This window comes from Microcaecilia unicolor, chromosome 1, assembly GCF_901765095.1.
Source record: "Microcaecilia unicolor chromosome 1, aMicUni1.1, whole genome shotgun sequence".
Classification (NCBI taxonomy): domain Eukaryota; kingdom Metazoa; phylum Chordata; class Amphibia; order Gymnophiona; family Siphonopidae; genus Microcaecilia; species Microcaecilia unicolor.
The window spans coordinates 186,918,931-186,934,689 of NC_044031.1; the positions used below are offsets into that span (position 1 = coordinate 186,918,931).

The window sequence follows — 15,759 nt, forward strand, 5'->3', positions numbered from 1 at the left end:
TATTGTGACAAGGCGACGGCCAGAAGGATGCTAGGTTGCATAGAGAGGGGTATAACCAGCAGAAGAAATGAGGTGTTGATGCCCTTCTATAAGTCGTTGGTGAGGCCCCACTTGGAGTATTGTGTTCAGTTTTGGAGGCCGTATCTTGCTAAAGATGTTAAAAGACTGGAAGCGGTGCAAAGAAACGCTACAAAAATGGTATGGGATTTGCATTGCAAACCTACGAGGAGAGGCTCACCGACCTGAACATGTATACCTTGGAGGAAAGGAGAAACAGAGGTGACATGATACAGACATTCAAATATTTGAAAGGTATTAATCCGCAAATCTTTTCCGGAGATGAGAATGTGGTAGAACTAGAGGACATGAATTGAGGTTGAAGGGGGGCAAACTCAGGAGTAATCAGGAAGTATTTTTTCATGGAAAGGGTGGTAGATATGTGGAATGCCCTCCCGCGGGAGGTGGTGGAGATGGAAATGGAATTCAAATGTGCATGGGATAAACACAAAGTAATCCTGTTTAGAAGGAATGGATCCACAGAATCTTAGTGGAGATTGGGTGGCAACGCCGGTATTTGGAGAGTAAAACCGGTGCAGGGCGGACTTCTACAGTCTGTGCCCTGATCGTGACTGAATAGATATGGATGGGCTGGAGTGTACATTTTAAGGGACTTCGACATTAGTGCCAGAACTTTTAGTACAGGAACAGTGCTGGGCAGACTTTTACGGTCTGTGCCGTGAAAAAGGCAGGGACAAATCAATCTCGGGTATACATATAAAGTATTACATACCATGAAAAATTATCTTGTTGGGCAGACTGGATGGACCGTTCAGGTCTTTATCTGCCGTCATTTGCTATGTTAATGTAAAGCTGTGTACAATAATAATAGAAAATTTGAAAGGAACTACAATATTGGCTTGTAAAGGAAAGAAAAGTTAGAAGAGTGAGGAAAAAAATGTAGAGGACACAAGTGAGGGGAGGGATAAGTGAGATGTAGATAAAGTGATCAGTGGAATCGTGGGTCAAAAGCAACTGAAAATAGGTGGGTTATTAGGCTGGAATTAAATCACAGGTAACATATTTCTAAGCAGACCTGTTTTGGCAGAGAGTTCCAGAGGGCAAGACCAAGGTAAAACATCACAGAAGAGCCAGTTGACTCAAGGTGGGCAAAAGAAAGAGAGGGAAGATACAGTCTATAATCATCTAATGGAGTGTGCAACTTGGGAGTATGGGGAATAATTAAGAGGTAAGAGGGACAAGTGGAGTATAATGTCTTGTGGGTTAAGGTAAAGAAGACCTTAAATTTTATCCGGTAGGGAACAGGTAACCAGTGATGATGGTCATTGAATTTGACATGGCAGAGGATCCTGATGGCTAGATTGGAGTCTCTGTAGAAAAGCCTGAGGAAGTCGCGCGTAAGCAATGTTGCAATAGTCAAGCTTTGAGATAATTAAAGATAGCAAAACAATAATCTGGTAGGAAGGGCCCAAGAATGAGCATCTTGAATGAAATTGTCTTGAAGCATACACACGAGATGTAACAAGGGCATTTACTTGTGGTTTAAAAGAAAGCTTATTGTTGATGATGATTCCAAGGTATTTAAAAGTATGGGACTAATTGTAAGTTGGTGTCATGGAAAAATGGGGTTATAGTCAGGATGGGGGGGATTCTAGAATGATTTAAGAACAAGAATGCTCTTATCTAACCAGTGGGCAAGCCTTGAATTCAATATTACGGGTTTTTTTGGTACAATTGTTTCTTTATCTTTTTTGATACAATTGTTTCTTTGTCTTTCACTAGGCACAAGAGTTCTCCCCCAGTTTCGATGGCAATAATTCTTTACAAGCTGAACCACTGGAGGGCTTAGATGAAATGCGCTTTAAGCTTGATGAATCAGAAATCAGACAGAAGGAGATGCAGAGCCAAATCGAACTTCTAGAGAAGGCAAACCAAGAGCTACAGAGCACCTTAGAAATTCAAAAACAACAAAGCCAAATTGACAAGCAAACAAGCAATAGCACTATGGAGGAAAACACTAGGTTAACCAAAATGATAGAGGACTTACAGAAGCAATATGAAATCTCTAATTCCACTCACAATACAATTCAGGAGCTGCAGACGTGCTTGCAGGCTCTGGAGCTGAATACTGCCAAAAAGCAAGAGGATTATCAAGCGAGGGTTGATCAATTGGAATCTGAAAATACGAGGTACAAATTACAGCTAAAACCTGTGACTCAGGAACTGGAAACTACCAGGACAGCAATTGCTATAAAAGACCTGGACATTGATGAGCTCAAGGCAAAGCTAGCATCTTCTGAACAAAAGAACCTTGATCTTATTGCAAAAATTGACACCATCTTGAATGAAAAAGGAGAACAAACAGCTACTCGATATGAGTCTGCCCTTAAAGTTCATGAACTTCTAGTAAAGCTGCATGAGGCAGAAGAAGTACAAAAAGAAGTTGAAACAAAATTAAAAGATCTTGGTGTAGCATCTAAAGAGGAAAGTATAAAACTGCAGGAAAGAATTGCAACCTTAGAAGGTGAAATTAGCCAGTTTCAAAAAGATCTTACAGCAGGGAAAAGAGAAGTTGCACATCTTGAAGAACAGCTCAAGGATTTGTCTGCACTTTCTGAATCACTGAACAAAAACCTTCAAGAGGCAAGAAGAGAAAAAGAAAAACTTCAAGAAGAATTCATTGGTCAAAAAAATGCCCATGATCAGCAAATAAGTGCCTTAATGGAACAAGTACAGCTTCAGGAAGAACGTCTGTCACATCAGAATGAGAATGTACAAAATCTTGAAAAACTGAAAAGTCAACTTACCAATGATAGAGAGCACCTCAGCAGTGCTGCAAAAGACTTAGAGGGACGCATTCGTCAGCAAGCACTGGAGTTTAATGAAGTCACTGATAAGATGAAGAAGCTGCAACTGGAGAATGAAGATCTGAGACAAACGAAGAAGAAGCTGGAGGAAAAACATAAAGAACTAGTGGAGTCAAAAGAGAATCTGGAAGGCGAGTTGGCAAAGCTGAGATCATCTGAGAAGCAGCTGCAGAGTCAGATAGAGGATGCCATGGTGTCTGTGGATGAAAAGGAGAAGAACCTTAGGGAAGAGAATAAAAAGTTGGATGAAGATTTGCAAAATGCAGTGAGGCAGATGCAGATGGTAAAAGAAGCACTACGTGCTCTACAGGAGGATTATAAAGACCTTAAGCAGCGGGAAGATGACATGAGATGTTCTTTTGCTACATTAGAAGCAGAGCACAAGAATACAGAACTGCACATTGCTGAGCTGGAGAAAAGTCTATCTTCTATAAATCAGAATGAAGACTCTTTGAGGAGGGAGATGAGTGAAAAGGAAGTTGTGCTGCAAGAGAAGGAGAGCCAGCGTAAACAACTGCTTGAAGAGTTAGAGGAATGCAGAAAACAAATCATAGTTTTAGAAGAAGACAAGGAACATATGGAAAAAACATCACTTAATCAAACCAAAATCATTGAATCCTTGACAAAACAGAAAGATAATCTGGAGAAAATACAGCTGGATCAAACTGAGCTTCAACAGCAGATGGAAGAAATGATTTCCAGGTTGTCTGTTGCAGAGAAACAACGGGAAGCTCATTTGGCTCAAGTATCTACATTAGAATCTGAGGTTATGGAACTGACAGCAAAGCTTCAGCAGGTGACAGAAGAAAAAGATGGAATCAAGGGCAAGCTGGGTTCCACAAAGGTTGTTCTGAGTGAGCACACTTCACTGGTTCAGCAACTGAAAGAACAAATTGAGACACTGAACAGGAGTCATGTGGTAGATCTTGTGCAGTGCAAAGAAAGAGAGGAGGTGCTGAAAAAGGAGAAAGAGGAAGAAATACTTCGGAGAGCAGAGTTGGAAAACAGTAAGTCATGCCTTCGAGAAGAGCTAACGAAGGTAAAGGAGTATGCAGATACGGCTAGATTGGAGAATATGGAATCCAAAGATCTCCTTAATAAGGCAAACACAGACATGGCAGAACTAGGTATTCAGATCTGTGCCATAACAGCTGATAAAAAGGATGCTGAGCAGAAGCTGAGTCAGGTCACTGAACAGCTCCAGAAAGCTAAAAGGCAGTTGGTGAAGGAGAGAGAAGAGCTTCGCGTGGACCTGGCCACTCACAAACATGAGAATGAAAACCTGCAAGAGAAACTGAGAGAGTTGGAGGAAAGTGCTGCGACTATTCCTGCCTTGCAGACCAAACTGAGTGAAGCAGAGAAGCAAGCTAAAAGCTTCCAGGAAGTTAGTGAACAAGAGATCTCTGCCTTGAAGTTCCAGCTGAGCACAAATGTTATAAATTATCAGAATAAACTGAAGGTAATATATAATAAATGGAAACAGAGCATTCTAATGCTAAGTGTTTTGGGGTCAATTGTCAAAGGAAGTTATGTGGCAATTCTATAAATAGATTACTCCATTTAGGTGGCCCAGTGTTACACGGTGATAGCCTATTGTATAACGGTATCTGGATGCCCAAATTCCGTTATAGAATACTTATGTAACCTGGTATAAGTGTGACTTACATTTAGGGGCCTGCAGTTATACCGGCCTTAGACCTGGCCTAACTATGGTCATGGAAATATAACAGGGATGTGCATAACTTACAGCATTCTATAAGTCACACATGTAAGTGGGAGCCTTGTCCATGTCCCCCGTGCTCCACCTATGTGTACACCCCGTTGCATTTACGTGCTATGCCACTTAAGCACGCCATTAAAGAATGGCTCTTAGCTGCCCTCCTGGCACTTTTGTGGGTAAGTGTACATCTACAGGTGTAAGTGCTAGTGTTCTCTACATATACACACATAAATGTGGGCGCCCAGTTATAGAATTGCCCTTCACTTGTTCACAGGCAGCTATAAACGTATAACATCTTTATCGATAGGTATTAGATGATTATGGGGCTAATTTTGTAATACGTGGTAAGAACATGCATAGATGTTTTTATTTGAAGGATGTCAACATGGACTGCCATTAAGACACAAGTTAGTGTCTGTTTTATCACCGGTCCCATTTTATGCAGTGAAACCTAGGGGGGAATTCTATATATACCGTGTTTCCCCGAAAATAAGACACTGTCTTATTTTAATTTTTGCCCCCAAAAATGCGCTAGGTCTTATTTTCAGGGGCTGTCTTATTTTTCGGGAAACATCGGGGTTGGATCGGGGTTGGCCCGCCCGCCCTCCGTCGCTCCCGGAACTAACCTTAAACGCTTCCTTTCACCTTCGCAGCAAGCAGCAGCAGGGCAGGCCATTCCTTCCTTCCATGTCCCGCCCTCGCCTGACGTAACATCCGCGAGGGCAGGGCACGGAAGGAAGGAGAGATCTGCACTGCTGCTGCTTGCTGCGAAGTTGAAAGGAGGCGTTTAAGGTTAGTTCCGGGAGCGACGGAGGGTGGGTGGAGGGGGGGCCCGGCAACCTCGGGTGGGGGGGGCGGCCCGGGGGCGGCCTTGTCCGGCTCTCAGCGGCCCTGCTTTCAAACAAAAATTTGCTAGGTCTTACTTTTGGGGGAGGCTTTATATCTACCAATTCAGGAAAACCTCTACTAGGTCTTATTTTCGGGGGAAGGCTTACTTTCGGGGAAACAGGGTAGTGCTGGAAATTAGGCACAGCAAAGATCCATGCTGATCCCCTTTTCTTCAAAGAGCTCCCGACCTTTACAGAGTACCGGCATTGTGCGCAAGTTGCACCCAACTTTGGGCACTGAACTTATGCCTGATAGAAACAGGTGTAAGTCCGGCATCCAAAATTAGTCGTGAATCGGCCCTATTCTATAACTTAGCACCTAACTCTTGAAACACTCGTGATCCATCTATGCCCTTCCCATGGCCACATCCCCTTTTGGGGGAATAGCGCACAGGGGAGATCCATGTGCAACTTCAATCAAGCACCAATGAAGAGGCCAGCTGGTGCCCATTTCCTCATTAAGTTGCACATGAATCTCTGATACGCATGAAAATTCTGTCCCCAAACTTTTGGCTGACCTATATAGAATCTGGGGGCTAGTTACTAGTAACTGGTGTTAACAGTAAAATAACACATCTTAACAGCAGCCCACATTGATAACTATGCCTTTTAGTCATTTACTTGTGCAAGTGGCCACTTCCTGTTATAAAATATTGATTAGTGTAAAAGTATATGCGTAGAGTTCATGACATGTACTTTTCACTGTGGGCACGCACAGGATGGAGCCCACACAACGCACAAAGATTATAAAGTTTCTTCATTTATACATGTATGTGCAGAAAGTACATGCTAAGGTTTACACCAGCCATAGAGCTGGTGTTAGCGCCAGCACTTATGTACATGCATTCTTTCACACCTACGCTAGTATTTTACAAAGCCAAGTAGGCACTCACTTGAGTTTATAGAATAGGCACAAAAAATACATTCTAACTAGGCTTGACTTTATAAAATTACCCTCCATATGGATAGTGCTGGGCTAAAAATATGTCTAACTGCCCCAGGACCATCCAAATAATGAATGGGCAGGGGAAGACCAGAGCGAGGGTGGCACAAAAATGGTGATATTCAGCTGCAATGGGGATAATTTATAAGTTATTTTTAGGACTGCTAATAGCAATAATCAACCTAAACTACATAGATAGCACATAACTGGTTATCTTTTTGACTTTAGAAACATAACTGGTTATTATCCTGATGCTGTCACAGTGACTGGTTTCCCGTGCCAGTTTGGAAAAAAAAATTTTTTTGGGGGGGGGGGGGGGCAAAAACACTGGGGGATTAAGGGGGCAGCTCACTTAATCTTTCCATTGCAGTGCTTCTCAGTAGAGCTGTTTACCAAATTGTAACCGTGCTTGGTAGCAGGTGTAACTCCCCCAATCGATCTTTTGGGGAATAAATATCTTGCCACCCCCTTGCCTTGCCCAAAGCACATCCAGATTACGCCACCTTGCTATTTGTACACACTTGGGTTTGATACCTGCATATCCTGGCTTTGTAAAATGGGGATTTAGATGGTTATGCAAGATAAACATTTAAGTGCCAGTTTATGCAAACAGGGCTTGTAAAATAAGGGCCATAGTGTCTAAGATGTAATGACAGTCACCATAATATAAGATGTCTTCTTCAATGTAGTGAATTTTCAACAGACATTTTTTATCATTTGCATTAGGCTGTCACTGAAGAATCTGAGCGGGCTTCACAGAAACTTGAAGATGAAAGGCAAAAACGGACCGTTGTAGAGGAAGAAGTTGTGGAGCTGAAGGTAAAATAGTTATGTAGTTAAAGTAATTGAATCATTTTTGTTTACAACATGGGGCATCTCTGTAGAACTTTTCTGTAGTCTGTTCTTGCATCAGTGGTTCACAAGGGACTTCTTGAATTGACCTGGAATGAGTTACCAGCCTCTCTTTAGAGGAACAGAATTATCTCCAATTCTGGAAGGGACTAAAGGCATGTATGTCTACATGTGCTTCTGGGGATTGAGTAGGGAAGTACGAATGAAGAGCAAACTTTATGTGTCTGTAGCCGATGTTAAATGTCAACTATATTGTGTATTTATTTGTTAGCTACTCAGATAAGTTTTGCTAGATATGCATCCTATAAATAAACTCAGAGATATGTGATCTAGATCTTGGCTCCTAATCCCACTAAGCTTTTTCATATAGGAGGTCCTTTCAGTATAGTGACACCTTACTCTGATTCCCAATTGTGCCATAAATGGTGTCAGGAGGCTCCCAGGTTCAGCAATTTTGAAGTAAGCATATTACTATTGTAGTCATCATTATATGCTAGCTTGCATAAAGTCACAAATTTCATTGTTTTGACCAAGAAAGACCTACAAGATATTGGAGAAAGCCTCACCCCTAAAGAAAAATATGACGCAGCAGCTTACAATCAGTTTGCTAGGAGGATGCAGAGTGATACTTACGCAAGATACATTTCTATTAGAAGACAGAGGGAGAGGCAAATTTTGAGTTTTGTGCATGCTGTTTCCTGTTTGCCTATTCCAGTGGAGTCAAACTGCAATCATGGAATGCTGCAAACCCATAAGATATTCACTTAATGAGTATATATGAGATCTGTTTACGTACAGTGGAAGCAGTGCATGCACATCTATTTCATGAATATTCATTAGTATTATCCTGAAAACTGGACTGATTTGTGGCTATGTAGTTTGACACATTTAATCTGTTTTTTTTTTTTTTAGTTTTACCCTTTGTTTTGTCTTTGTATACTGGAGTGCTTGAGTAATGAAAGTCTGTTGGTTTGTCTTCATTTGCCCGATTACTGTTTTTTGTCTTTGGAATGTGCAAGTAAAGTGTATGTATGTGACAGTTGTAAGGATTGTGCATGAAAGGGGCTAAGTGCCTTTCTGAGAGTGTGCATAAAAGGAGTATGAGTAGCAAGGCAGAGAAGAAGAAAGGACCAGGAGAGGAGAAGACAGGGGATATGTGAGAGAGAGAGAGAGAGAGAGAGAGAGGAAGAGCTATAGGAGAGAAGGGGGATAGAGCCAAAGAGAAGAGGATGAGTGTAAGGGAGAGAGCAGAATAAAGGATGAAATGGCAGAAAGAGAGGGAGGCCCTTTAGCAACCTGAACTGAGGGATTTGAGCATATCATCATAGGTACCAAAAAACACAGGTACACTCCAACTCAGAACCAGGATCCATACTATCAAAGCCAGCACAGAAGATTCTTTTTGAGGTCCTGGAACATTACTTAATTCTCGTTGGCAAAGAAATTAACCAGGAGTTCCATAGCAGCTAAGGATAAGCTGTGGAAGATGATCATAAAAACCATCAGCAGTTTGTAGATGGACATCTTGGTTCACTTCAAAATAAGGTATATGGAATGCAAGAGTCAATTCTAGGAGAAAGTAGGAAAGATATGGACTTCTTAACCAAGACCAGAGCAGAGAGACCATATGTTATCATTCTCAGCACACTGGAGGAAAGATTTATGTGGAGGAGGGTCATTTTCGAAAGGTCCAAGTCAGAACAGAGACATCCAAGTCAGAACGTCCCAAACAGATGTCTGTCTCACAGGTATTTTTGAACTGGAAATATGTTAATCTTTCCTGTTTTACAATATGTGAGATGGACATCTTTGTGCTGGAGATCTTCAACATGAACAGCTATTTTACAAACTAGAGCATCCAAATTATGAATGGCGGAAAAATAAGGGACATGAATGTCTGTATTGCATCATTCCTAGAAAATGGCCACACAGATGTCCGTGCAGAGGAGCAGCCTAGTGGTTAGTTCAGTGGACTGTAAACCAAGGGACCCAGGTTCTAATTCCATTTTAATTCTCATTTTTTTTAATTTTGAGCCCTTCAGGAACAGAAAAATACCTACTGTACCTGAATGTACACCATTTCAATAGCCTTCAAGCTTGCGGGTATCTTATATATTCAGGTACAGTAGGTATTTCTCTGTCCCTGGTGGGCATACAATTTTAAAAAATAAAACAGAGCTGGGATTACGCCTGCATTTCAGTTGCTTAATATTGTTTTTGACAGAGAGCTATTCCTCCCCTTTTTGCCTTCTCTATCCTAAATAGATTATAGCCAGGTTTGGTGATAAAGAACCATGATTAGGATCCAGGTTTATCATTTGACTGTAGTGCTAAACCACCGAGAAGAATTTAACTTAGTTACTGATTGTTATACAGTGATCATAGAAAACTATTAATAACTATATATGCCTTCCAAATTTTAATTTACCAATTGAGTTGCCCTGAAGTATTTTGATAGCTTACTACTACTATTTTTCAACCCTGTCTAATTTCTTATGGTGGACTGGCATGTACACCACAAGTCAGACTTTTCAGACGTCTACTGCCATGAACCAGCAGTTTCATCTTTTATTACATTTTATCTTTGAAAGAAGTGTTCTTTCCAAAGGGATCAGAATGTTTCAGGAAAACTTGACAGAGGTAGAATAATGTGGCAATATTCATTTGGTAAAAAAAAAAAAAACTACTATTTTCCAGTAAGGCTGTGTGTTCTTACCGTCTCCTGCTATATCTGATGGAGCGCACATATACTGAAAAATTACACCTGGTCTGAATCAGATATAAAGTGTTTGGCTACAGCAGGCCTATAGGAAATATTAGATGGAAGAAAGCACACCATACATTATTTACTGTGCAGACAGTTCTGTAAGTGCGCACCCTAATTCCGCACAATGACAATTTATTCTGTACTGCTGTGCAGTGGCAGAAGGAAGTAAATCCGTTCTGGCTGGTTCGTGAGAAAATGGGAAAAAAACATATTTTGCATGGTTTATCTGCAATGATCTTACTGCCTTTTGCCTCTGAAATATTGGGGATCCTGAAGGGATTATGCAAAAGTCCAATATACATTATGGTGGGACATACTTCCTAGATTATAGATAGGCCTTAACTTATTTTTGAGCATAAGTGGATTTACTTCCTTCTGCCAGTGCAGGGCTATACAGCATCTGGCGCCCAGATTCCATTACTACTACTACTACTACTACTTAACATTTCTAGAGCGCTACTAGGGTTACGCAGCGCTGTACAAATTAACAAAGAAGGACGGTCCCTGCTCAAAGGAGCTTACAAGCTAAAGGACCTTTGAGCAATGATTTGAAGATGGGCAGGGAGGGGGCCTGGCGTATGGGCTCAGGGAGTTTGTTCCACGCATGGGGTGAGGCGAGGCAGAAAGGGCGGAACCTGGAGTTGGCGGTGGTGGAGAAGGGTACTGAAAGGAGGGATTTGTCTTGAGAGCGGAGGTTACGGGTAGGAGCGTAAGGGGAGATGAGGGTAGAGAGGTAAGGAGGGGCTGCAGATCGAGTGCATTTGTAGGTTAGTAGGAGAAGCTTGAACTGTATGCGGTACCTGATCGGAAGCCAGTGAAGTGACTTGAGGAGAGGGGTGATATGAGTATATCGGTCCAGGCGGAAGATAAGACGTGCAGCAGAGTTTTGAACGGACTGAAGGGGGGATAGATGGCTAAGTGGGAGACCAGTGAGGAGTAGGTTGCAGTAGTCAAGGCGAGAGGTAATGAGAGAGTGGATGAGAGTTCGGGTGGTGTGCTCAGAGAGGAAAGGGCAAATTTTGCTAATGTTATAAAGGAAGAAGCGACAGATCTTGGCTATCTGCTGGATATGCGCAGAGAAGGAGAGGGATGAGTCAAGGATGACACCGAGGTTGCGGGCAGATGAGATGGGGAGGATGAGGGTGTTATCAACTGAGATAGAGAGTGGAGGGAGAGGAGAGGTGGGTTTGGGTGGGAAGACAAGTAGTACGGTCTTGGCCATGTTCAGTTTCAGGTGGCGGCTGGACATCCAGGCAGCAATGTCGGACAAGCAGGCTGATACTTTGGCCTGGGTTTCCGCAGTGATGTCTGGTGTGGAGAGATAAAGCTGGGTGTCATCAGCTTAAAGATGATAGTGGAAGCCATGAGATGAGATCAGGGAGCCCAGGGAAGAGGTGTAGATTGAAAAAAGAAGGGGTCCAAGGACAGATCCCTGAGGGACTCCAACAGAGAGCGGGATAGGGGTGGAGGACGAACCATGAGAGTGTACTCTGAAGGTACGATGGGAGAGATAAGAGGAGAACCAGGAGAGGATAGAGCCCTGGAACCCAAAAGAAGGAAGTGTGTCAAGAAGTAAGTTGTGATTGACAGTGTCAAAAGCGGCGGATAGGTCGAGGAAGATGAGGATGGAGTAGTGACCTTTGGATTTGTCGAGGAACAGGTCATTGCAGACTTTAGATAGTGCCGTTTCTGTCGAGTGTAGGGGGCGAAAGCCGGATTGAAGCGGATCGAGGATGGCATGAGAGGAGAGAAAATCAAGGCAACGGCTGTGAACGGGTGCGTTCAAGTATCTTGGAGAGGAAGGGTAGGAGGGAAATGGGGCGGTAGTTGGAGGGACAGGTAGGGTCAAGTGATGGTTTTTTTGAGGAGTGGTGTGACTACAGCATGCTTGAAGGTGTCTGGGACAGTTGCAGTGGAGAGAGAGAGGTTGAGGATATGACAGATTGGGGGGGGGGTGATAGTAGGAGAGATGGTGTTAAGTAAGTTGGTGGGGATGGGGTCTGAGGAACAGGTGGTGCATTTCGAGGAGGAGAGAAGATGGGCGGTTTCCTCTTTGGTGATATCAGGAAAAGAAGAGAAGGAGGCCTGGGTTGGTTGGTTGAGGGAGAGGGTTATAGGATGAAGAGGAGGAGAAGGTTTAGTGGTGAATTCGAGGTTGATCTTCTGGACCTTGTCGCGGAAGTAGTCAGCCAGTGATTGAGGAGAGAGTGAGGGGGGGTGGGAGCGGAGGGCACTTTGAGGAGGGAGTTGAGGGTGGCGAAGAGACGACGAGGGTTAGAGCTGAGGGAATTAGTCAATTGGGTGTAATAGTCCTGTTTGGCAAGGAATAGGGAGGACTGGAAGGAGGATAGCATGAATTTGTAGTGAATGAAATCAGTATGGGTGCGAGATTTCCTCCATAGGCGTTCAGCCGATCGGGTGCAGGAGCGAAGGTATCGGGTGCAAGGGGTCAGCCAGGGCTGGGGATTAGTATGCCTTGTGGGGCGGGAGACTGACGGTGCAAGGGTGTCTAGAGCAGAGGAGAGAGTGGCATTGTAAGTGGAGACAGCCTTGTCGACAGACATAGAGGACATGATGGAAGGGAGGAGATCAGAGATACTAGAGGATAAGGTGGGGGGGGGGGGGTCAACAGCCTGGAGATTCCTGGAAGTAGTGGTTAGTGTTGGGCGGGGACTGAGGAGGAGGGTGATGAAGCGTGAATGTGATCAGTTGATGGCCAGAGAGAGGAAGAGCTGATGCGTAGAAATTGGAGGGTGAGCATGTAGAAGAGAGGACGAGGTCAAGACAGTGACCAGATTTGTGAGTAGGGGTGGTAGAGCTCAGTTGGAGGTTGAAGGAGGAGGTTAGAGTGAGGAATTGAGAAGCGTATGAGTCGGATGGGTTATCAGTGTGTATGTTGAAGTCCCCAAGAATGAGGGATGGGGATGAGGGCTCAAGAAAAACGGAGAGCCAGGCATCGAAGTCGGTAAGCAAGGGAGGGACTTATCAGGGGGGCGGTAAATGACTGCAACTCTGAGTGGCAGCGGGTAGAATAGATGGATGAAGTGGACTTCAAAGGATGAGAAGCAATGAGACTGTGGTAGGAGGAGAGGTTGAAAACTGCAGGAGGACGAAAGTAGTAGACCAACGCCGCCACCGCGGCCAACTGGGCGGGGCGAATGGGAGAAAAGATAACCTCTGTGGCATAGGGCCGCGACTGAGGCAGAGTCATCAGGGGTGAGCCAGGTTTCGTAGGGCAAGCAATTGAAGGGAGTGGGAGATGAAGAGATCGTGGGTGAAGGAAAGTTTGTTGCAGACTGAGCGGGGATTCCACAGGGCATACGAGAAGGGGAGGGAGGAGGGGGGGAGGAAGGGAATGGAGATGAGATTAGAAAAATCGCGGAAACGTTTGCATAGATGAGATGAGGATGAGGACAGGTGTGGAGGACCTGGTTGGGATTGATGTCTCCTGCGGATAGCAGGAGAAGGAGCAAGAGAGAGCGGAGAAGGGTGGGGGAGGTAGGGCGATGAAGGCAACGAAGACGAGATGCGCTTAGGAGGAACGGGGAAGGGTTCATGGCAGGAAGGAGGTGTTGAGAGCTAGGAAGGAGGAGGAGGACAGTAGGGATGGTGAGGTGGTGGGGGACAGGGGTAGGTAGGATATTGCAGTAATGAGCAGGATGGGAGAGGACATGGATGGGCAGTGAGTTCGTGTGGTATACAGCGGTGGGAGGGGGAAAAGATTAGGGAGGGATAGGGCAAATAATAGAATGTGAATGGGGGCCATAAGAAGTAACTGAGGTGGTTACGGGAGCAGGTGGCTGGGCTGGGAGACAGGCAGGTTGAGGTGAGCAGTCGGGCAGGAGAGTGATGAGCTGGCAGGAAGATGGACTGGGAGGCAGGCAGGTTACAGGGTGAGCAGTCAGATAGGAGGGTGAAGGGCTGGCAAAGTGGCAGGTTGTTGATGGGCAGCCAAGTAGGCAAGTTGAAGGGGTGATAAGCGGCAGGCTGATCGATTGGCTAGCAGGCAGGCGGGCAGGAACAGGTTGACTACAGAAAACCTCTCTTGTGGCACAACCAGACATCATTTGATTCTTGCGGGGAGTGGGTCGTGTCCAGAGTGGAACCTTATTTTAGTCTTTTAGGCTCTTCAGAAGCATCCCTTTGAGCCTCTCCGGAAAGCCTCCTCCAAAGATCGTACACTAAAGACAGGTTTCATGGTGGCTGTTGCATCGGCACATAGGGTTTCGGAGCTTCAGTCTCTCTCTTGTCAGGATCTGTTATTTTGCTTTTCAGAGGTGGGGGTTTCTCTGTGCATGGTTCCTTCCTTTCTTCCAAAAGTGGTATCAGCATTTCATCTCAATCATTCTGTGGAGCTTCCGTCCTTTCTCAGATATTTGCAAGGTGCTGACATGGTTGATGTTACATACCTTTGCCAGGCACTACAGGGTGGACATTGTGAAAAAGGTGTGAGCAAAAATCTAAATAAAATAAATTGTGGCACGCTCGGAAGCCAGTTATGGGGCTTCGGTCCTCAGGGTGGCGGCGCCAGGATTCCATCTAGTCTAAGGATTGCTTTTGAACATTCTACAAGTTCTGGAATAGTGGGAAGCTATGTAATTGAAGGAGAAATTAGGTCTTATCTGATAATTTTCTTTCTATTATTCCTTCCCACTATTCCAGAGGCCCACCTAAGGTTTCTGAGATGTTTAGTCAGTGCGAAGTAATGGCTCAAATAACAATATCTTGCATATCTCTTGTTCTCTTCATGTTGTCCACATGTTTGCTTGTCTGGTCATTGTTAGGTTAGTGAGTTGTTTAAGGTTGTTGTGTTTATTCTGCGTTTCTCCTTACTGCTTGTCTACATAAATACTAAGAAGCTAGACTGGATGCCAAGAGAGATATGTCTCAGCTGAGTTTTCAGTTCTCTATCTTCACTTCCTGTTTGATCGACACTAGGGTTACCATTCGTCCGGATTTCCCCGGACATGTCCTCTTTTTGAGGGCATGTCCGGGGCGTCCGGCGGATTTTGCCTGCACCCACGTTTGTCCGGATTTCTGGACAAACGCGGGTGCGGGCAGGCGCGTGCGTGTGGGCGGGCGATCGGCGCCGTGGTAACCCTACTCCCGTCCCCTCCCCTTCCTTACCATGTTCCCTGGTGGTCTAGTGACGTCTTCGAGGCAGGAAAGAGCCCCCTCTTTCCTGCCTGGAACGCTGCCTCCCCTGTCTATCATCCTCCTCGGTCTGGCTGGGGATTCAAAATGGCCGCCGAGAGTTGAACTCTCGCGAGGCCACTTCAACTCTCGGTGGCCATTTTGAATCTCCAGCCAGACCGAGGAGGATGCAGCAGGCAAGGACAGGCAGCGCTCCGGGCAGGAAAGAGGGGGCTCTTTCCTGCCCCGAAGAGAAGACCCTACTAGACCACCAGGGCTAGATAGTAAGTGAGGGGGGGAATATGTGAGGGGGGGGAACCATGTGACGGGGGGCGGGGAATAGAGGGGCGGAACGAGGACCCGAAGGGGGCGTGGCAGGGGCGGGGTATGAGGCGGGGCGGGGCGGGGTAGGGGGCGTGACATGTGTCCTCTTTTTCAGAGGACACAAAATGGTAACCCTAATCGACACAACTATCCCCACAGGTTCTGGAATAGTGGGAAGGACTGATGGAAAGAAAATTATCAAGTAAGACCTAATTTCTCCATTAAAAGTATTAACTTTTAGCTTGTTT

At 44.8% G+C, this 15,759-nt stretch overlaps 1 protein-coding gene across 2 annotated transcripts in view; it reads left to right on the plus strand.

The window, feature by feature from the left end:
• FYCO1 (FYVE and coiled-coil domain containing 1) overlaps positions 1 to 15,759 on the plus strand; it is a 219,264-nt gene that overhangs the window by 110,859 nt on the left and 92,646 nt on the right. For both annotated transcript variants that reach the window (XM_030203275.1, XM_030203282.1), the window contains exons 8-9: positions 1,801 to 4,344; positions 7,162 to 7,254. In XM_030203275.1, coding sequence (XP_030059135.1) covers positions 1,801 to 4,344; positions 7,162 to 7,254 — 2,637 coding nt within the window. The remainder of the gene's footprint in view (positions 1 to 1,800; positions 4,345 to 7,161; positions 7,255 to 15,759) is intronic.